General features: G+C 48.4%; 2 protein-coding genes across 2 annotated transcripts in view; one reads left to right on the top strand and one right to left on the bottom strand.

The window, feature by feature from the left end:
• P2RX4 (purinergic receptor P2X 4) overlaps positions 1-21714 on the bottom strand; it is a 341582-nt gene that overhangs the window by 227104 nt on the left and 92764 nt on the right. The gene's annotated exons all lie outside the window — the stretch shown is intronic.
• Positions 2292-21376, top strand: OASL (2'-5'-oligoadenylate synthetase like). The gene is made up of 6 exons (XM_050748057.1): positions 2292-2813; positions 7869-8151; positions 9962-10137; positions 13830-14071; positions 17546-17693; positions 20609-21376. Exons 1-6 carry the CDS (start codon positions 2616-2618, stop codon positions 21107-21109), a joined length of 1548 nt encoding a protein of 515 aa, XP_050604014.1. The 5' UTR covers positions 2292-2615; the 3' UTR covers positions 21110-21376.

Here is a 21714-nt window from a genome sequence, read left to right as displayed (position 1 = left end):
TAATCACCTTATGTAAGACTGAACACCTAAATACACCCACCCCCCCACACACACAACCTCTTAATCCCTTTGCTTTGTTTTTCTGCTTAGCACTTATCACCATCTTCTTTACTATAATTTTACCTATTTATCCTATTCATTGTCTGTCTCCACTACCAGAAAGAATGCTATCTGCAGGTAGGGATTTTTCACTACTGTTTGTTCACTATTGTATCCACAGCACCTGCCTGGCACAGAGTAGGTGCCCAATAAGTATCTGTTGAATGAATGAATGAATGAGTGAATGGCACTCCAAGATTCAATGCTGCCCACCTGTCCAGGTACATTTCTCACCACTCCCCTGCTCACCCTTTCATGCCAAGGCACACAGGACACTTGAGTCCCTGGCACACCCTAGCATTATTTACACTTCTCAGCCTCTATTTATGCTATACCCTCATCCTCCTGGCTGGAATGCCAGTCTTTTTTATTTTTTATTTTGAGACAGAGTCTCATGCTGTCACCCAGACTAGAGTTTAGTGGCGCCATGATAATTCACTGTAGCCTGAACTCCTAGACTCAAGTGGTCGTCCCACCTCAGCCTCCCAAGTAGCTGGGGCTACAGGTGCACAACACCACACCTAGCTATTTTTTTAAATTATTTTTGTAGCAACTGCTCCAGGCCACCACTGCCTCTCAGCTGCACCACTGTGCAGTGTCCTGACCATCTCCCTACATCTGCTCTTGCCTTTGCAATCATCCTAACCACAGCAGCAGAGAAGTTATGAGTGTGGCAAAGGGCAGACCAGAATTCAAAGCCGACGTGGAGTGGGGAGTTGGATACATGAGTCTGGATTTCAGGGAAGAGGTATGGATTTAAGATACAAATGTGAAAGTCACTGGGTGCGGTGGCTCACGCCTGTAATCCCAGCACTTTGGGGGGCCGACGAGGGCAGATCACTTGAGGTCAGGAGTTCAAGACCAGCCTGGGCAACATGGTGAAACCCTGTCTCTACTAAAAACACAAAAATTAGCCAGGCGCAGTGGCGGGCTCCTGTAATCCCAGCTCCTCAGGAGACTGAGGCACAAGCATTGCCTGAACCCGGGAGGCAGAGGTTGCAGTGAGCTGAGATCGTGCCCCTGCACTTCAGCCTGGGCGACAGAGTGAGACTCAGTCTCAAACATAAACAAATAAATAAAATTAAAATTGACATGTGGGAGTTGCCAGAGTAAAAACATTTAAACACGTTGAAATCACCAAGGGAGTAAGTCTGGAGCAAGAAGAGAGAAGGGCCCAGGACTAAGCCCTGGAGCACTTAGTGTTATTCAGAGTTGGCTACGTTGCCCAGCTATGTTGCCCAGGCTGGTCTTGAACTCCTGGCCTCAAGTGATCCTCTCACCTTGGCCTCCCAAAGTGCTGGGACTACAGGCATGAGCCATCATGCCCGGCCCAGATCCCTGGTCTTTAAGATTCTTCTCGAGCAGGTGTCTGCTAACACCAAACGAAACTCATCTGCTGGCTTCCCACCAAATTTTCATGCTTTCTTCCTACTTAACATACATCGCACTGGACTTTTGAAGTCTCTTTTTTCTATGTCTCCCCCGCCGTTCTGGGAGCCCCCTTGGAACAGGAACCTCATCTTATTTTGTCTTCCTGGCTCAATGCATGAACTTCTTGGTTCAGTGCGTGAATCGTAATACCTGTTAAACCCACGCTATGGGCCGGGCACGGTGGCTCACGCTGTAATCCCAGCACTGTGAGAGGCCGAGGTGAGCAGATCATTTGAGGTCAGGAGTTTGAGACCAGCCTGACCAACATGGTGAGAACCTGTCTCTACTAAAAATACAAAAAAAAATTAGCCGGGCGTGGTGGCACATGTCTGTAGTCCCAGCTACTCGGGAGGCTGAGGCAGGAGAATCACTTGAACCCGTGAGGCAGAGGTTGCAGCGAGCTGAGATCGCACCACTGCACTCCAGCCTGGGCAACAGAGCAAGACCCTGTCAAAATAAATAAATAAAAAATAAAAAAAAAAACAACAAAAAACTCACTCTATGAATAGTGAGTGTGAGGGCCAGAGAGGCTGGAGTCTGGCACAGGGTAGCTAGAATTCCCAGTCTGTTATCTTGGGCTCCAGATTCTCACTCCATCACCTGAACGTGAGTGAGTCCCTTCCATTCCCAAGCCTCAATTTCCTTAGACAGATTTAAGCAGCTGAATTGGCTAACCACTATCCAACTCTAACCTACTGGGCAAGTTGCCGCCTCTGGGGTCAAACACTATCCAATTTCAGTTTCCAAACATCATAAAAGGGAACTCTAAAAATTGAGAATCGAAACTGACAGCAGAGACTGACTAGACGGCCAACCTGTTAAGGTGGCCCCAGACATTCCAGCCTCAGCCCAGCGTCCTCCTGTGCCCCTCCTGCAGCAAGGGGGTCTCCAAGAAGGGGGACCTGGAGTCAGCCCATCACACCTAGTTTCCTCTCTGCTAGGAGCTTCATCCCATAGAGCACCGGAGGGCAGTTGAGGAGGAGCTGCCTTAAAAAAGGAGGTGTGTGCCAGGGAGCTAGGTAGGTGCCTGGCTATATATCTGCCCGGCTATATATTTGCCCAGCAGTGGTACTCTCGGGACAGAGATGGCACTGCTGCAGGAACTGTACAGCACGCCAGCCTCCAGGCTGGACTCCTTCGTGGCTCAGTGGCTGCAGCCCCACCGGGAGTGGAAGGAGGAGGTTCTAGATGCTGTGCGGACCGTGGAGGAGTTTCTGAGGCAGGAGCATTTCCAGGGAAAGCGTGGGCTGGACCAGGATATGCAGGTGCTGAAGGTAATCAAGGTAAGACTGGGGTCCTCCAGCCCCCACACAGGACAAAACCCAGTATCAGAGTCCACGTCCCTGAAGATGCTGGGGACCCCTGTCCTCCTTATCCCTAACCCATGCTGATGACGTTGCAGAACACCCCATCCCACCTCGCTGTCTACGCCCCACTGCACCGCTGCCTGGAGCAGAATGACTCTAGTAATAATAGTTCACATCTGGGGGCTCGCTAGCCTAACCTCTTAACATACACTATCTCTAATTCTTGCACCCTGTGAGATAGGTGCTATTCTTTTCCCAGTTTACAGATTAGCAAAATGGAGGCTCAGAACCAATACAACGCAAGGTCTGTGGTTGGATCCTGGTGTGAATGAACCATCTGTAAAATACAGTTTGGGAACAACTGGGAAATTTCCATATGGCCGAGATATCAGATACTATATATATATATGTGTGATACAGGAAATCATTGTTGATTTTGTTAGGTGTAACAGTAGTCTTGTGGTTATCAGGGAGAATGTTCTCTTTTGTTTGGACACGAACACCAGAGTATTTTAGGGACAACGTTCCTTGGTGCCTGTAATTTACTTTAACGTGGCTTACATTAAGCAAATGTAGCAGGAATTTAGACTTGTTGAATCAACTAGTTGGATATATGAGTGTTAGTTGTATCATCTTTCTACTTTTCTATATGTTTTAACTTTTTTATAATAAAATGACTTTTTTTTTTTTTTAGAGACAGAGTCTCGCTCTGTCACCCAGGCTGGAGTGCAGTGGCACAATCACCGCTCACTGTAGCTTCGATCTCCCTGGGCTCAGGTGATCCTTAGCCTCCTAAGTAGCTTGGGATTACAGGCATGCACCACCATGCCCAGCTAATTTTTGTATTTTTTGTAGAGACAGGGTTTCACCAATGTTGCCCATGCTGGTCTCGAACTCCTGGGATCAAGAATATGCCCACCTTGGCCTCCCAAAGTGCTGGAATTACAGATGTGAGCCACCATGTCTGGCCGTCCAATAAAATGATTTTTTTTCTTTTTCTTTTTTTTTTTTTTTTGAGATTAAGTTTTGCTCTGTCGCCAGGCTGGAGTGCAGTGGCACAATCTTAGCTCACTGCAACCCCCGCCTCCCGGGTTCAGGCGATTTCCTTGCCTCAGTCTCCCAAGTAGCTGGGACGACACATGCCTACCACCACACCTGGCTAATTTTTTGTGTTTTCGTAGAGATGGGGTTTTACCGTATTGGCTAGGATGGTCTTGATCACCTGACCTCGTGATCCACCCTCCTTGGCCTCCCAAAGTGCTGGGATTACAGTGAGAGACTGCGCCCGGACTAAAATGATTTTTTAATGGAGGCTCAGAGAGGTGAGATGACTTGTCCAAGGTCACACAGTGTTGAAGCTAGGATTTGAACTTGACTCAAGGAACCCAAGCCCCCCTCACTGAGATTTTTCCCCAAGCCCTTCCTCCAGCTGTTTCATGCCACCTCCTGTGCTAGTTAAGATCAAAATTCAAGAGGGTCAGAGCTAGAAAGGCTTTGGAGAATCAGACAGTCTAACCAATGACTCACTTAAATAATTAAGTAAACTGGGGCACAGAGAGGGGAGAGATATCCCAAGGTCACACAGCGAGTTGGTGGCAAAGGCAATACTAGAATTAGGACCCCTGACTCCCAGCCCAGTGCTCAAGTTCTCTCTCTAGGGGCAACCAACTCACAGAGGGATCTAGAAGCCCTGGGCCCCTATCCGTTCTTTGCACCTATCCCCAGCATATGAAGCCTGAAGCTATACAATTTAGAAGTGAGAAACCACAAATTTTGATACTAGACAGACTCTTCACTTCCTCCCTTACCAGCTGTGTGGCTTTGACCTTCCCACTCTTATTTCTCAAACCCACAATCTTCTCATCTGTGACTGGGGCATCATCATTTCTCCTTCACCAAGCCAGTGGGGCAATGCAGACTCAATGATTCATGCTTGATCAATGCTCACAAACAGAAGCATCATTAGAATTCTTGCCAAGCTTTCTTCTGGGCCTGGGACTCATGTTTGACTCTGGCAGACCCTCCCAGACCACCCCCTCCCCAACAACCTTGAGAACAAAGTGGAGGGAATAAGGAATGTCTGGTAAGAGGAGGATGCTACAAGAATAAGTTTATTTTTGTGTGTGTGCACGCCACCACGCCTGGCTAATCTTTGTATTTTTAGTAGAGATGGGGTTTCACCATGTTGACCAGGCTGGTCTCGAACTCCTGACCTCAAGTGATCCACCCAACTCAGCCTCCCCAAATGCTGGGATTACAGGTGTGAACCACTGCACCCAGCCAAGAATGAGTTTTTACGGCAGGAAATGCTATTTACCCAAGCCTCAAATTCTTCCTGCACATCATAGCCACTTCTCTTGAAATAACTAAATGGTAGCAATCCCCAGAGAGCCGTGACTAATGAGGAATAATATATCTTATTTCGAGTCTAAACCCTCCCTTTCCCCACCCTCTGAAAATCTAGTGAGTGGAGCTGGTCCACATAAGGGAATGCTTGTCTTCAAATGAATTGTGCTTAAATACGTTTAAAACCAAAGCAAATCAGGAAGCATGTTCTGGATGTGTTCTTTTCTCTCTGCCTGGATCTCACCAGTGGGAAAGGCAGTGGGAAGTCTAGGCCAGGCACAGTGGCTCACTCCTGTAATCCCAGCACTTTGGGAGGCCAAGGTGGGAGGACTGCTTGAGCCCAGGAATTCGAGACCAGCCTGGGCAAAATGTGAGACCCCCGACTCTGCAAAAAATGTATAAAAAATTAGCTGGGCGTGGTGGTGCATGCCTGTAGTTCCAGCTACTCGGGAGGCTGAGGTGGGAGGATTGCTTAAGCCCAGGAGGTCGAGGCTTCAGTGAGTGAAGATCGTGCCATTGCACTCCAGCCTGGGCAACAGACCAAGACCTTGTCTCAAAAAGAAAGGGAAGTCTAGACTGGCCTTTGGGGGGAACGTGTCCTTCATTCACACACAGGGTGCCATCTCCAGCCCTCTCCCAGGGGGTGGAGGTGCTGGGTCTGAATGCCTGTGATCCCTTGGAAGCAGGGACTGGCTCACAGCCTTGGGTCACGAGGAAGAAAGAGGCAGAAGAACCACGCACTACTTGAGTTCTGGCTCTTTCTCTAACTCCGCTGCCTCCTGGCTGGGAGACCATGGCAAGCTCCCCATTGCCTCAGTCTTCTCATCTGTACAATTGGAAATAATTCTCCTAGTACCCACCTCAATACAGGAAGTGAAGGGTTTTTTTTGGGGGGGAGTGGTTTAGATGGAGTCTCACTGTGTCACCCAGGCTGGAGTGCAGTAGCGAGATCTCAGCTCACCACATCCTCTGCCTCCTGGGTTCAAGTGATTCTCCTGCCTCAGCCTCCCCAGTAGGTTGGATTATAGGCACACACCACCACACCTGGCTAATTTTTGTATTTTTAGTAGAGACGGGGTTTTACCATGTTGGCCAGGCTGGTCTCGAACTCCTGACCTCATGATCTGCCCAATTTGGCCTCCCAAAGTGCTGGGATTACAGGTGTGAGCCACGGTGCCTGGCTGGGAAGTAAAGATTAAAAGGGATAATATGTACACAGGGCTCTCAGGGGTGCCGGACACAGGGCGTGCTCATGTCATCCAGCATCCGTGCTCATGTCACACAGGGCATGTTATATCATCCAGCAACAGCTAGAATCTGATTCATGTGCAGTGACTCCATCCACCAGGAAAAGTAGCCCACTGGGGGTCTGGTGCCTCCGTAGCAATTCCGCCTGCAGACACGGAATGAGCGGGAGAGGCGGCCAGAGAGTTGTGGGGCTTTGCATACCAGAGGCAACAGGGCCTGGAGAGCTCATCTAGAATCTCAAAACATCAAAAAATCCCTTCTCAACCTCCTTCCGTTACTAAGGGGGAAAACTGACACCCCGGCAGCAGAAGGGATTGTCTAAGTCAGCTGGATAATGAGGAGAAAGAGAAACGTATTGCTGACTTCCTGTGTGCCAGGCACCCCACCAAACGCTTGACATACGTTATTTCATCTGATCCTCCCAGTAGCCCAGTGACTCTTGTTCCACCATTACTTTCATTTTACAGATGAAGGTCTTAGAAGTCAGAATATTTATCCATCTAGGAAACAGAGAAGAGTAAAGATCTTTTTCAGGCTGCCCCATTTCACAGCCTGTGGCTCATAAATCCACCAGGCAAACTTGCTCCTTGCTTTATAATGTCATGAAATTATTCAGCCCCACCACCACCCCCAGGATCCTCAAACAACCCTATAGGAGTAGATGCTACCATTCCTCTGGAGTTGGCCTTACTCTGTGGATAAGAAGACTGGGTCTCAGAAGCAATGCAGTGTAGTAGATAAGAAGCTGGGCATTTGGGGCATCCAAGGGGGCAAATCGCTTGAGTCCAGGAGTTAGAGACCAGCCTGGGCAATATGGCAAAATCCTATCTCTACAAAAAAACACAAAAGTTAGCCAGGCATGGTGGCACATGCCTGTAGTCTTAGCTACTTGGGAGACTGAGGTAGGAGGATCGCTTGAGCCAAGATCGCACCACTGCAGTCCAACCTGGGCAATGGGAGTAAAACCCTGTCTCAAAAAAAAAAAAAAGACTGGGCTCTGAGGGCTGCAAACTGCAAGACCCAGGACAAATGACTAATGAGGAGAAAGAGAAACCTATTGCTGACTTCCTGTGTGCCAGGCACCCCACCAAACCCTTGGTATACATTATTTCATCTGATCCTCCCAGTGGCCCGGTGACTCATGTTCCACCATTGCTTTCATTTTACAGATGAAGGTCTTAGGAGTCAGAACATTTACCCAGCTAAGAAACAGGGAAGAGTCAAGATCTTTTTCAGGCTGCCCCATTTCTCGATCCCATGTCTCGAGATCCTCCAGACATCTCAGTTTTCTCACCTGTAAAGTGTGGGTATCAGTACCACCCACTACCCATCCCTCAGCGGGTGGTGAGCATTCAGTGAGACCGTGCATGTGAAGTGCTGCAGGGGTTGCCTGGCACATGGCAGTGGGCCTCAGGGTGACGGCTCTGTGTTCTGCAGGTGGGCTCCTTCGGGAATGGCACGGTTCTCAGGAGCACCAGAGAGGTGGAGCTGGTGGCGTTTCTGAGCTGTTTCCATAGCTTCCAGGAGGTAGCTAAGCACCACCAAGAAGTTCTGAGGCTGATACGGAAAACCATGTGGCAAAGCCAGGACCTGCTGGCCCTCGGGCTCGAGGACCTGAGGGTGGAGCAGAGAGTCCCCAGTGCTCTTGTCCTCACCATCCAGACCAGGGGGACTGCGGAGCCCATCACGGTCACCATCGTGCCTGCCTACAGAGCCCTGGGTAAGGGGAGGGGAAGCCCACCCAACTCACACACTTGCCCACCCCAGGAGACTTCCCAGTGTCTCACCTTTACTCATGGCCATGTGCACACACCCACATTTATTCATTCCATCTGTGTCCTATGCTCAGGGCTGGGTTATTGCAGTGCACAGGATTAACCCAACTCTGGCTATCATGTCGCTTAACTTGAAATACAGAAATTGACCAAAGAATTGCAGAGATAAATACATGATTGCCGGCTGGGCGTGGTGGCTCACGCTTGTAATCCCAGCACCTTGGGAGGCCAAGGCAGGTGGATCACAAGGTCAGGAGTTCAAGACCAGCCTCGCCAAGATGGTGAAACCCCATCTGTACTAAAAATTAAAAAAAATTAGCTGGGTGTGGTGGTGGTTGCCTGTAATCCCAGCTACTCAGGAGGCTGAGGCAGAGAATCACTTGAACCCTGGAGGTGGAGGTTGCAGTGAGCCAAGATTGAGCCACTGCACTCCAGCCTGGTCGACAGAGCAAGACTCTGTCACAAAAAAAAAAAAAAAAAAAAAGATGATTGCAAATGATGCAAACGGTGGCCTGGATAACCACAGAAAGAGTGCTCAGGAAGTGACTTTCTGGGGAAAGAACATTCAGGGGGCTCTGACACCCAGTGAGGGGAAGGAGCTAAAAGTGGGGGGGGGGGGTCTGTCACTGCGTTTTCTAGAAGCAGATCCTAAGACATGGATGTGAGGACAAGCAGTTTATTTGGGTGTTCATCCCAGGAAGCACTGGTAGGGAAGTATGGAATTGAGATGGGAAAGGCAAGAATTCAATACAACATGCATCCGTGGGCAAGTCACCACCCTCAGCTTCACGTCCTGGGAGAACTCGCAGTCACGTTACGAATGTGCCTCCGCGGGATCCCAAGTGGGAGGCTGGAGCGCTTACTCACCAGCTTCCCAGCCGTCACCGGTTGGGGGCTGCTTCGGGAGCACTAACTCACTGGCCCTGTTGTTTGTCCTCGGGCAGAGTCCTAGGTGTTTGAGGTAAAACCTATGTGCTGCAAGCCCAGACCCTAGAGGTTTCATCTCATGTGCTAACTCTATCAGCTGCAGTGGCCGGCTGCGCGGAGTAGCTCTTGGGAGAAGGTGTAAGAGACAGGATCTGATTTTAGCAAGGAAGAGAGTGCTGGGATGTCTCAGTGATGTGTACCATGGAACTGGTTCTCCCTATGAGTTTTTGGTTTTTTTTGAGACGGAGTCTCGCTCTGTCGCCCAGGCTGGAGTGCAGTGGCGCGATCTCGGCTCACTGCAGCCTCCGCCTCCAGGGTTCAAGCAATTCTCCAGCCTCAGCCTCCCAAGTAGCTGGGATTACAGGTGCCCACCACCATGCCATGCCCAGCTAATTTTTGTATTTTTAGTAGAGATGCGGTTTCGCCATCTTGGCCAGGCTGGTTTCAAACTCCTAACCTCAGGTGATCTGCCTACCTCAGCCTCCCAAAATGCTGGGATTACAGTCATGAGCCACTGCGCCCGGCCTCCCTATGAGTGTTGAAAGAGATCCAAAACAGACGTTAAAGAAAATGAGGGACATTGAGGACATTCAGGGAGGACAATAGGAGGGGCCTGATGCATGGAAAGCCCAATGTTGGTTCTCGAGAGTAAGAATTTCACAAAAAGGACAGTTAGACAAGGCAAACCTTTGGTTTCTGTAGATACGAGGTCTCAAGTGTCCCTGGAGGGATAACTCCAACGTATAAGCAGGCTCTCCCCAAAATACTACTTACCACCCTCCGGCTTCCTCAATCCCCAATCTCTCCCTTTGCTCCCTCACTCCTCAGGGCCTTCTCTTCCCAACTCCCAGCCACCCCCTGAGATCTATGTGAGCCTGATCAAGGCCTGTGGTGGTCCTGGAAATTTCTCCCCATCCTTCAGCGAGCTGCAGAGAAATTTCGTGAAACATCGGCCAACTAAGCTGAAGAGCCTCCTGCGCCTGGTGAAACACTGGTACCAGCAGGTGAGGGGGCTGCCAGGATGGTGGGGGCAAGGAGAGGGAGGAGGGTGGGGAGGAAAGACAGGGCCTGATTTTCATCTCAGGAAACTGCACCCAGGGGAAATGGAAGCAGGTAGAGAGGGAGAGAATGCTAGTCTTTTGAAATGTAAAGTGAAACCGTCAGTGAAGAAGGTGGAAAAGGAAGAGAGGAGGAGGAAGAGGAGAAAGAAACAGAAGGAAGGAGAAAAATAGGTACTCTACAGTATTTCAGTAAACTCGTTCTTTTTATTTTATTTTATTTATTCATTTATTGAGACAGGGTCTTGCTTTGTTGTCCAGGCTGGAGTGCGGTGGTGCGATCACCACTCACTGTAGCCTCCACCTCCCTGGATCAAGACCTCCCTGGCTCAAGCGGTCCTCCCACCTTAGCCTCCTATGTAACTGGGACTACAGGCACACACAACCATGCCTGGCTAATTTTTTAATATTTCTTTTGTAGAGACAGGGTCTCACTATGTTGACCAGCCTGGTTTTGAAATGGTCTCAAGCGATCCTCCCACTCTGGCCTCCCAAAGAGCTGGGATTACAGGCACAAGCCACCACACCCACCCCACAAGTTCTTGTTACCCTTCAATTACAGTCTAGGACTGGCAGATGTCAACTTCGCCAGGTACCGTGGCCATTAATCACAGCAGGTTAGGGCCCAACAAGAGGAAGGATTTTTTTAATTCCAACCCAGGAGTCGAAAAGAGGGCATGTGTGAGTGTAAACAGCCCTCAGGGACGTTTCTCAGGCAGCATTTCAGTCAGTTTTGGAAACAAGATCTGCCCCCAAGATAATCAATGGAAACTCCAACTACAAAACAGAACTCAGAGACAAAAATCATTTATTATATAAAACTTGCAGAGAAGTTACAAGGGAATCAGACAGCAGAAGGAAAGATTTGATCCAATAAAAATAAAATAGGCCAGGCATGATGGCTCATGCCTGTAATCCCAGCACTTTGAGAGGCTGAGGCGGGCAGATCACGAGGTCAGGAGATCGAGACCATCCTGGCTAACACGGTGAAACCCTATCTCTACTAAAAATACAAAAAATTAGCCAGGCATGGTGGCGGGCACCTGTAGTCCCAGCTACTTGGGAGGCTGAGGCAGGAGAATGGTGTGAACCCGCAAGGCAGAGCTTGCAGTGAGCCGAGATCATGCCACTGCACTCCAGCCTCGGCAACAGCGTGAGACTCTGTCTCAAAAAAAATAAAAAATTAAAAAATTAAAAAAAATAAAATAAAATAAAATAAAAATAAAATGTAATAGGGATTTAAAGAAAAAACAATTACTGGCCAAATGTGGTAGCTCACACCTGTAATTTCAGCACTTTAGGAGGCTGAGGTAGGAGGATCACTTGAGCCCAAGGGTTCAAGACCAGCCTGAGCAACATGGTGAAACCCCCGTCTCTACAAAAAATACAAACATTAAAAAATTAGCTGGGGGTGGTGGTGGGTTCCTGTAGTCCCAGCTGCTTGAGAGGCTGAGGTGGAAGGATCACTTGAGCCAGGAGGTAAAGTAAGTTGAGCTGGGTAATGTTTTTATCCATTCACTAAGGCTTACATCTTACTGATTACAGGCATCCTACATTTTATATATCATCTAAGTTTTAAGAATATAACATTTCACTAGTATTGGAGAAAATAAGTTATATTACCATGGTTTAAATTTCTAACAAAATTATAATGTTATTAGTTATGGTTTACAAATTTGAGTGTTAAGTATGAATTCACAAAAAGTTACAAAACAAATTATAAATTAATTAATTAATTTATTTATTTATTTATATTTTTGAGACGCAGTCTTGCTCTGTCGCCCAGGCTGGAGTGCAGTGGCACGATCTTGGCTCACAGCAAGCTCCGCCTCCCGGGTTCACATCATTCTCCTGCTTCAGCCTCCCGAGTAGCTGGGACTACAGGCGCCCACCATCACGCCCGGCTAGTTTTTTGTATTTTTAGTAGAGACGGGGTTTCACCGTGTTAGCCAGGATGGTCTCGGTCTCCTGACCTCATGGTCCGCCCACCTTGGCCTCCCAAAGTGCTGGGATTACAGGCGTGAGCCACTGCACCTGGCCTTACAAATAAATTTTAATTCAAAATTGAATTTCTAAAGTCAGGGATAAAGTTTTTCTGTTAGCAAGTCAGTGACTTGTAGGAAAGGCCTAAAGTTTCATTTATTTGGGAGATGAGAATTATACGAGATGATTCTGTGTTTGTCTCAAGGCCAAAGTGTTATAGTTTTTTTCCTCTGACCTTGGGATGTGATCTAATATTCATATATGATGGCCATAGGAAAATATGTCCATTTTACTTCCACATATCAAACTACTGAATATTTGAGCAAAATTTTCACTTTCTGGCTAAGTATCAATGTTATCAGTGAGATTCTTCTTCATTTTGGGGTTTTTTTTTTTTTTTGAGACAAGGTCTCACTCTTGCCCAGGCTGCAGTGCAGTGGCGTAATCTTGGTTCACTGCAACCTCCTCCTCCCAGGTTCAAGCAGTTCTCCCACCTCAACCTCCCAAGTAGCTGGGATTACAGGCACCTGCCACCACGCCTGGCTAATTTTTGTATTTTTAGTAGAGACAGGGTTTCACCATGTTGTCCAGGCTGGTCTCGAACTTCTGGCCTCAAGTGATCCACCCACCTCAGCCTCCCAGAATGCTGGGATTACAGACATGAGCCACTGCGCCTGGCCTCAGTGAAATTCTTAACACAGGAAGTGACCAGTATCAGTTAAGATGCTTTCTTTTGCAAGTAAGAGAAAAATACAAAAACCAACTCAAACCAGCTTAAACAATAAAGAGAATTATCAGCTCATGAAAACCCCTAAACAGTCGGCGGGGGGGGGGGGGGGGGCGCGTGAAGGAGGGAGCTTCAGGCACTGGAGAGGGCACTGGCTCTGTTTCTCTGGCATTCTCTCAGCTTCTCATTCCTCTATATGCCAACTTGGTCCTTTGGCTTGTTTCCCTCTTGGTGGCAAAGTGGCCACAACTGTTCCTTCCCTCATATTCACACATGGGAGGACTTCTCTTCTTTCAACCACTGAACAAAAGAACTAGGCTTTACTCTAGTTGAGCCAACTTAGATCGCATGCCTTCTCTTGAACCAATCATTTGCAAGGGGGAAAGGTTTATGCTGATAGGCCTGTGCCAGTCAGGGTCCATCCTGGAGCTGCGGGTGGGGGTCAACCCCTTCCAAACATCATGGCTAGTATGCAATGGGGAGGGAAAGAATGTGTGCTAGAGAGGCAACCCCAATCTTCATACAGAATCTCAACTATTACCATTTTTTCCTCTATCTAAGGAAACCTTTCCTTTCTTTAAAGAAACATTTCTCAGAAGCTGAATACATTACAATAGATTTAAATGGGACTGGTTAGGCTAGGATGCTTGTGACCGAGCACAGCCTGCTCGCACCTGTTCATAAATTCATTCCAGGAGTTACATCTGTCAAGCACATATTGAAGCCCAATGGACCAACTCAGCCCTTTAATTCTAAAATGGTCAAACCTATGTCCACAGATGGAATGTGATGTGGCCAAGGTCACACAGCCAGTAGGCAGCAGAGCCAGGACTAGAACTTGGATTTCTCAGCTTCTGGTCCAACGCCATCCTTACACAGAATCTTAGGGTCTCTCTCTCTCTCTCTGTCTTCCCATCTCTTTCAACAGTATGTGAAAGCCAGGTCCCCCAGGGCCAATCTGCCCCCTCTCTATGCTCTCGAACTTCTAACCATCTATGCCTGGGAAATGGGTACTGAAGAAGATGAGAATTTCATGTTGGACAAAGGCTTCACCACTGTGATGGACCTGCTCCGGGAGTATGACGTCATCTGTATCTACTGGACCAAGTACTACACACTCCAGAATGCAATCATTGAGGATTGTGTCAGACAACAGCTCAAAAAAGAGAGGTACTGGACCACTGTTTGCCCACCAAATCTCACAGAAAAAAAAAGAGAGAGGAGCTAGTGTAACGTGGTATAGAATTTTATGGACTGGCTGTATTAAGCAGTAAGGCTGCCACCATAGTTGAGCATTGACCTCCCACACCAACACAGCTGGCATCTCAAGTTGGTGGCTTATCAAAGCCATTAGGGGGCCATGGGGCGGGTATAAGCCTGTTCCTTGTTTCCTAAGCCACCCTCCACCTTAGCTTGGCCCTCTTGCTCTCTGAAGACCATTTCAGTACTCTGTAGGTGCTAGCATGGGAAAATGGAAAGAATCTTGGAGACTCAAGTTTAAATCCCAGCTCAGCCATTTTCCTACTGCTATGAGCCTCAATCCCTTATCCATAAGCAGGAATAAATTGGAACATACGATACAGGATTGATGCAAGGGTTGGAGAAGATCTGTGTTAAGGATCCACAATATCTAGCATCTGGCAGATGCTGAGTAAATGCTTATATTGGAGCGTGTGCTTCAGCATCCCATTCATATCCCCTTGGCCTTTACCATTCTAGGGAAGGTTGGTTTCACTTCCAACTGTCGGCACCTCCATCCCTTTGCCAGCAGACCCACTCTGAGAACAGCCCTTCACCAGATCCGGTGGGAGTTGGTGGATAAATACCACAGCTCCCTCACCCCAAAGATAGAAGGAATCTGGGTCTCATTCCATACCCTTTTTTTTTTTCTTTCTTTCTTTTTTTTTTTTTTTTTTTTTTTTTTTTTTTTGAGACAGAGTCTTGCTCTGTCACCCAGGGTAGAGTGCAGTGGCTCAATCTCCGTTCACTGCAACCTCTGTACACTGCAACCTCCACCTCCTGGGTTTGAGGGATTCCCCTCCCTCAGGCTTCTGAGTAGCTGGGATTACAGGTGCCCACCACCCACACCTGGCTAATTTTTGTATTTTTGTAGAGACAGTGCTTTGCCATGTTGGCCAGGCTGGTCTCAAACTCCTGACCTCAGGTGATGCACCCACCTTGGCCTCCCAAAATGCGGGGATTACAGGCGTGAGCCACCACACTAGGCCCTATTCCATACTCTTTCCCAAAGATCGCCTCCAGTTGACCACAGTAGTAATTACTTCAATACCCACCCTTTGTTGTCTGCCCTCCCTTCTCTGTCTCACTCCCTTATTCGTGCTTCCTGGGATCACTTTCCAAATCAGCCAAATCCTTACATGGGGATCTGCTTCAGGGGAAGCCCAACCCAGACAATTCCCTATGTTAGAAGCTCTGGGCCTGTGTGAGCAATATCACAATGTTTCATGTTCTGTTATATAGTATTGGGTCTCTTTTGTAAGGAAGAAAAGCCAGGTCCGCTCATGAAAAGAGGATTTATTATAACCATGCCCAGAAAAATCGAGAAAGCATCAGGACCTGAGACTCCCTCTCTCTGTCACTCTCTCTCATGAACCACAGCACTTTTCCCCTCAGCCTCTGCTTCTCTCTCCACACCTGTCCTGCTCCCCTCTGCCTCCCATGTATAAGGGACCTCCATCCTCCCCATATCCAAACCCCAGAGGGAACCAGTCTGATTACTGGTCACAGGACACAGACCCCGTGTGTTGGGCCACCTGCCAACCAACAGAATGAGCCACTTTAGATCAGTGACCCCATCCCATGGGACAGCCTGGCACTTTCAGGCAGGACTGTTTTAGGGAACAGTCAGTGTTGGCAGGAGCCAGCCTGGAGCCCAAAGTCCAGTTCATTCCAGTAGCCTGTGTCACATTCTATTACACAGATAAAGTCGCAGCTCCCTCCCAAGCCCCAGAGTACAAAGTGCTGGGTTTCTTTGTTGTTGTTGTTGGGTTTTTTTTTTTTTTAGATGGAATCTTGCTCTGTCACCTAGGCTGGAGTTCAGTGGCACGATCTTGGCTCACTGCAACCACGACCTCCTGGATTCAAGCTATCCTCCCACCTCAGCCACCCAAGTAACTGAGACTACAGGTGCCCACCACCATGCCCTGCTAATTTTTGTATTTTTAGTAGAGATGGAGTTTCTTCATGTTGTCCAGGCTGGTCTTGAACTCCTGACGTCAAGTGATCTGAGCACCTCGGCCCCCCAAAGTGCTGGGATTACAGGCATGAGCCACTGCGCCCCGTTCAAAGAGCTGGTCTTAATCATGGACTTGCAGTCACCCCAAGTTAATAAGCAAGCCCAAGATCCCCTTCAAGCCAATATTCTTTAAAATATTTATTCAATATTTATAGAAAGGAGAGACTCTTGGGGGCAGCCCAACCTGTGCTCTGTTGAGGAGGTAGACGGGTAAGAGCCCCATCTACTGGCTGTAAGAACTCAGGGAGATCTAGGCGGGGCACGGTGGCTCACGCCTGGAATCCGAACACTTTGGAAGGCCGAGGCAGGTGGATCATGAGGTCAGGAGTTCAAGACCAGCCTTGTCAAGATGGTTAAACCCCATCTCTACTAAAAATACAAAAATTAGCTGGGCATGGTGGCAGATGCCTGTAATCCCAGCTACTCGGGAGGCTGAGGCAGAGAACTGGCTGAACCCGGGAGGCGGAGGTTGCAGTGAGCTGAGATTGCACCACTGCACTCCAGCCTGGGTGACAGAGCGAGACCCTGTCTCAAAAAAAACCAAAAAAAACAAAACAAATAAAAGAACTTAAGGAGATCTGTAAAACTAGGACAATCGCAACAATAAAAATAACAGTCCCTACCTTACAGAATTGCTGTAAGGATTAAAATAGATTAATTTGCATAGGATTTAACCTTGTTCTTCCATAAATGTCAGTAGTTGGTGGCGGTGGTGTTTCTATTATCCAAAGCAATTCAGCAGCTCTGACCTTAAACTTGCAAAGCCTACACCGAACGTAAAGGGCCCCCTGCCTGAATGGGCATCTGTTATTCCTCTATCATGCCTCTTGGGGCCTCATTCTACCCCCAAATTCCTTGCAAACACCTAAGGCGCTCTCCCAAAGAGGAAATCTTTTTTTTTTTTTTTTTTTTTTTTTTGGAAACAGTCTCACTTGGTCTCCCAGGCTGCTGGAGGGTGGTGGCGCGATCTTGGCTCACTGCAACCTCCACCTCCTAGGTTCAAGCAATTCTCCTGCTTCAGCCTCCCGAGTAACTGGGATGACAGGCACGCGCCACCACACCTGGCTAACTTTTTGTATTTTTAGTAGAGACAGGGTTTCACCACGTTGGCCAGGCTGTTCTCAAGCTCCTGACCTCAAGCCATCCTCCCGCATCGGCCTCCTAAAGTGCTGGGATTACAGGCGTGAGCCACGGCACCTGGCCAGATAGGAATTCTTGGAAATAGCATTGTCTCCATCCTGCGGTGTTTTGGGACCCTCCTGAACATCTCCAGGATGTGGACATCACGATGCTCAGTGGCTGGACTAAACAATTGCTGAGAAGGTTTTTTTCTGGCTTGAAGGCTTCCAAACCATTACAAACCTGGGCACCCTTTTCCTGTGTTACAGGCCCATCATCCTGGATCCTGCTGACCCCACCCACAACGTGGCAGAAGGGTACAGATGGGACATCGTCGCTCAGAGGGCCTGCCAGTGCCTGAAACGGGTCTGTTGCTATGACAACAGGGAGAACCCCGTCACCAGCTGGAACGTGAAGGTAACGGCTCCTCTCTGGGCTGTCAAGGGCTTGAAGCTCAGAATGATAGACAACTACTCAGTATTTACTCATTCAGTTCTGTGCTGATGGAGAACAGAACTTCAGAGTCACTGTTTAAAGGGCCAGCTGCACCACCCACGGGCTCTGTGAACTTGGACAAATTCTTTGGTTCTCAGAGCCTCGGGTTTCTTACCTTCAAATTCGTGTTCTCCTTTCCTTTCTTTTCCCCATAACCTACTGGAGAATCAGTTCCGTGTTCCTGATCATTCTTTGTATGAGTTGGGTCCAGCCAAATCAGCTCAATCAGCCATTCTGTGCCACTGCTGTGCTCGGGGATGGGGTAGGGGGTGGGGGCTGGGGGACAACACAGGCACAGAAATAAGGCATGACCCCGAAGCTTGGCCCGGCGCGGTGGCTCACGCCTGTAATCCCAGCACTTTGGGAGGCCAAGGCAGGTGGATCATGAGGTCAGGAGTTCAAGACCAGCCTGGCCAACATGGAAAAAACCCATCTCTACTAAAAAAATACAAAATTAGCCGGCCATGGTGGTGGGTGCCTGTAATCCCTGCTACTCCGGAGGCTGAGGCAGGCGAATCGCTTGAACCCAGGAGCCAGCGGCTGCAGTGAGCTGAGATCGTGCCATTGCACTCCAGCCTGGACAACAAGAGGGAAACTCTGTCTCAAAAAAAAGAAAAAAGAAAAAAAAGACAAGACCCTCCCTCTCAAAGAACTCACCCTATGTCGTTAGGAAGCAAGTCCATGAAACAAACTTACACAAAACTGCTAGAATTACCAGAGAAGACAAGATACTCTGAAAACAAAGCAAAAAAAGAAAAATACTAAGTCATATTATTATGTGATGCCAAACCTATGGTATAGGCAGAGATCACAAAAATCTATTTTATTAACATCACACTTTCTAGTTTGCAAAGCTCTTGTCCAAGGTCTGTCTCAGTTGATCCTAACGGGCAATTCTGTAAAGTAAGAAGGTCGAATATTATCACTATCTTTATTATTGTCATCATCATTACTATTATTGCCATTTTACAGAAGAGAAAACTGAGGCTCAGAGAGGTTAATTAACTAAGATCATTCTGCTAAGAGGCAGCAGAACCAGAGGCTCTGGGGGTCTGGAAGCAGAATAAATGCTAACTAAAGTCACCAGAGAAAATTCCTTTAAAAAGTTAGGGGTCGAAATGAGCCCTAAAGGCCAGGGGGGGATACAGATGCTCAGAACAGAGGATAAAGGATGGTGGGGGCAAAGCATGGGAGGCTGGGATGAGCAAGATGTGTACAGGAACAGGAGACTGACCTGCTTGGAGCAGAAGGAAGAAGCAGAATCAGAGGCTCCAGTAAGGTACAGAGAGTATAAACGGGGAACCCACTGGCCAAATGAGGAGGCCCACCCATGGGCTGGAAAATATACACCTCTGGATTTTTCCTGAATATAAAAACCATTGTAGACTGGGGGTGGTGGCTCACACCTGTAATCACAGCACTCTGGGAGGCCGAGGTGGGCGGATCCCTTGAGCCCAAGAGTTCAAGACCAACCTAGGCAACATGGTGAAACCCCATCTCTACCAAAAATACAAAACTTGGCCGGGTGCGGTGGCTCACGCCTGTAATCCCAGCACGTTGGGAGGCCGAGGCGGGCAGATCACGAGGTCAAGAGACCGAAACCATCCTGGCCAACATGGTAAAATCTCATCTCTACTAAAAATACAAAAAATTATCTGGGTGTGGTGGCATGTGCCTGTAGTCCCAGCTACTAGGGAGGCTGAGGCAGGAGAATCACTTGAACCTGGGAGGTGGAGGTTGCAGTGAGCAAGATCATGCCACTGCACTCCAGCCTGGCAACAGAGTGAGACTCTGTCTCAAAAAAAAAAAAAAAAAAAGCCAAATAAAAAAAAACACACCTGTGGTCCTAGCTACTCAGGAGGCTGAGGTGGGGGATTACTTGAGCTTGGGAGGTCAAGGCTGCAGTGAGTTAAGATTGCACCACTGCACACTGCAGCCTGGGGTGACAGAGCAAGGCCCTGTCTCAAAACACAAAACAAACACAGAAAACATTGTGCAAAGATTGTTTATCTTGACAAATCAGAAAACTTGACAATACTAGGCTTATATTTCTTTCTTTCTTTCTTTCTTTTTTTTTTTCTTTTGAGACAGAGTCTCCCTCTGTTGCCCAGGCTGGAGTGCAGTGGCACGATCTCAGCTTACTGCAACCTCCACCTCCTGGGTTCAAGAGATTCTCCCACTTCAGCCTTCTGAGTAGCTGGGACAACAAGCATACGCCACCACACCCGGCTAATTTTTGCATTTTTTGGTAGAGATGGGTTTTGCCATGTTGACCAGGCTGGTCTCAAACTCCTGACCTCAAGTGATCTGCCCTCCTCAGCCTCCCGAAGTGCTGGGAATACAGGTGTGAGCCACTGCACCCGGCCAAGGCTTATATTTCTTCTGGAAAGAATCAGCTAAAGGCCTGACCCTCTCCAGCATTTTCCAGGTGCTCTCCAGCCACCTGGGGCTCTCAGGCCCTGGAGCGTAGCCTCTGGAGGTGATGAGAACACAGACTCTGGAGTCTGACTGACCTCACTTCACATATCTGCTCTACTCATTACAACCTATGTGATTGGTGTTCAGCAAATTATTTAACCCTGCTCAGACAGTTTCCTCATCAATAGCATGGGGATAACCGTAGAACCCACCAACTAATAGAGATGCTCTGAGAAAAAAATGCGTTAAGGGTATGGAAGGTGCTCAGTATACAGCCTGGAAGGTGCTTACCACTCCCTACACATTTGCTGCTGCTGCTGCTGCTACTATTGCAAAGATAAGGACAGATGAAGGGAACATTTGCACATCAGACAGAGAAGTGTGGACTTAACACCTCTCCTTCTCCCTCTCCCTTCCAGAGGGCACGAGACATCCATGTGACAGTGGAGCAGAGGGGTTACCCAGATTTCAACCTCATTGTGAACCCTTATGAGCCCATAAGGAAAGTTAAAGAGAAAACCCGGAGGACGAGGGGCTACTCTGGCCTGCAGCGTCTGTCCTTCCAGGTTCCTGGCAGTGAGAGGAAGCTTCTCAGCAACAGATGCTCCTTAGCCCAACATGGGATCTTCTCCCACACTCACATCTATCTGCTGGAGACCATCCCCCCCGAGATCCAGGTCTTCGTGAAGAATCCTGATGGTGGGAGCCACGCCTATGCCATCGATCCCAACAGCTTCGTCCTGGGTCTGAAGCAGCAGATTGAAGACCAGCAGGGGCTTCCTAAGAAGCAGCAGCAGCTAGAATTCCAAGGCCAAGTCCTGCAGGACTGGTTGGGTCTGGGGAGCTACGGCATCCAAGACAGTGACACTCTCATCCTCTCTAAGAAGAAAGAGGGAGAGGCTCTGTTTCCATCCAGTTAGTTTTCTCTGGGAAACTTCTGTGTACATTTCTGCCATCTACTCCAGAACTCATCCTGTCAGTCACTCTGTCCCATTGTCTACTGGGAAGGTCCCAGGTCTCACCAGCTTTATAATGAGTTATCCCAGGCCGGACGTGGTAGCTCACACTTGTACTCCCAGAACTTTGGGGGGCTAAGGTGGGAGGAGCGCTTGAGCCAAGGAATTCAAGACCAGCCTGGGTATCATAGGCAGACCCCATCTCTACAAAATAAAAAATAATTCACTGGGTGTGGTCGTGCACGTTTGTAGTCTCAGGTACTCGAGAAGCTGAGGCAGAAGAATCGCTTGAGCCAGGAGGTTGAAGCTGCAGTGAGCTATGATCACGCCACTACACTCCTGCCCAGGCAGCAGAGCAAGACCCTGTGTCTAAAAACTAAAACATAAAAATAAGTAAATCTGTTTAAAAAAAGAATTATCCCAGCCCTGCCAGGAGGAGGAAGAGGAGGGGTGTGAGAGACTAAATATACAAATAGACAGTGGCCACATGACGTACAACGACAGAACTCTGACCCACAACCTTCTTTAGCAATCAACCCCAAACCATCAGGGCAACAACTGGCAGCTTC

The sequence above is a fragment of the Macaca thibetana genome, chromosome 11 (genome assembly GCF_024542745.1).
Source record: "Macaca thibetana thibetana isolate TM-01 chromosome 11, ASM2454274v1, whole genome shotgun sequence".
Classification (NCBI taxonomy): domain Eukaryota; kingdom Metazoa; phylum Chordata; class Mammalia; order Primates; family Cercopithecidae; genus Macaca; species Macaca thibetana.
Note: the sequence above shows the minus strand (reverse complement) of the source record. Positions and strands in the feature narration are given on the sequence as shown.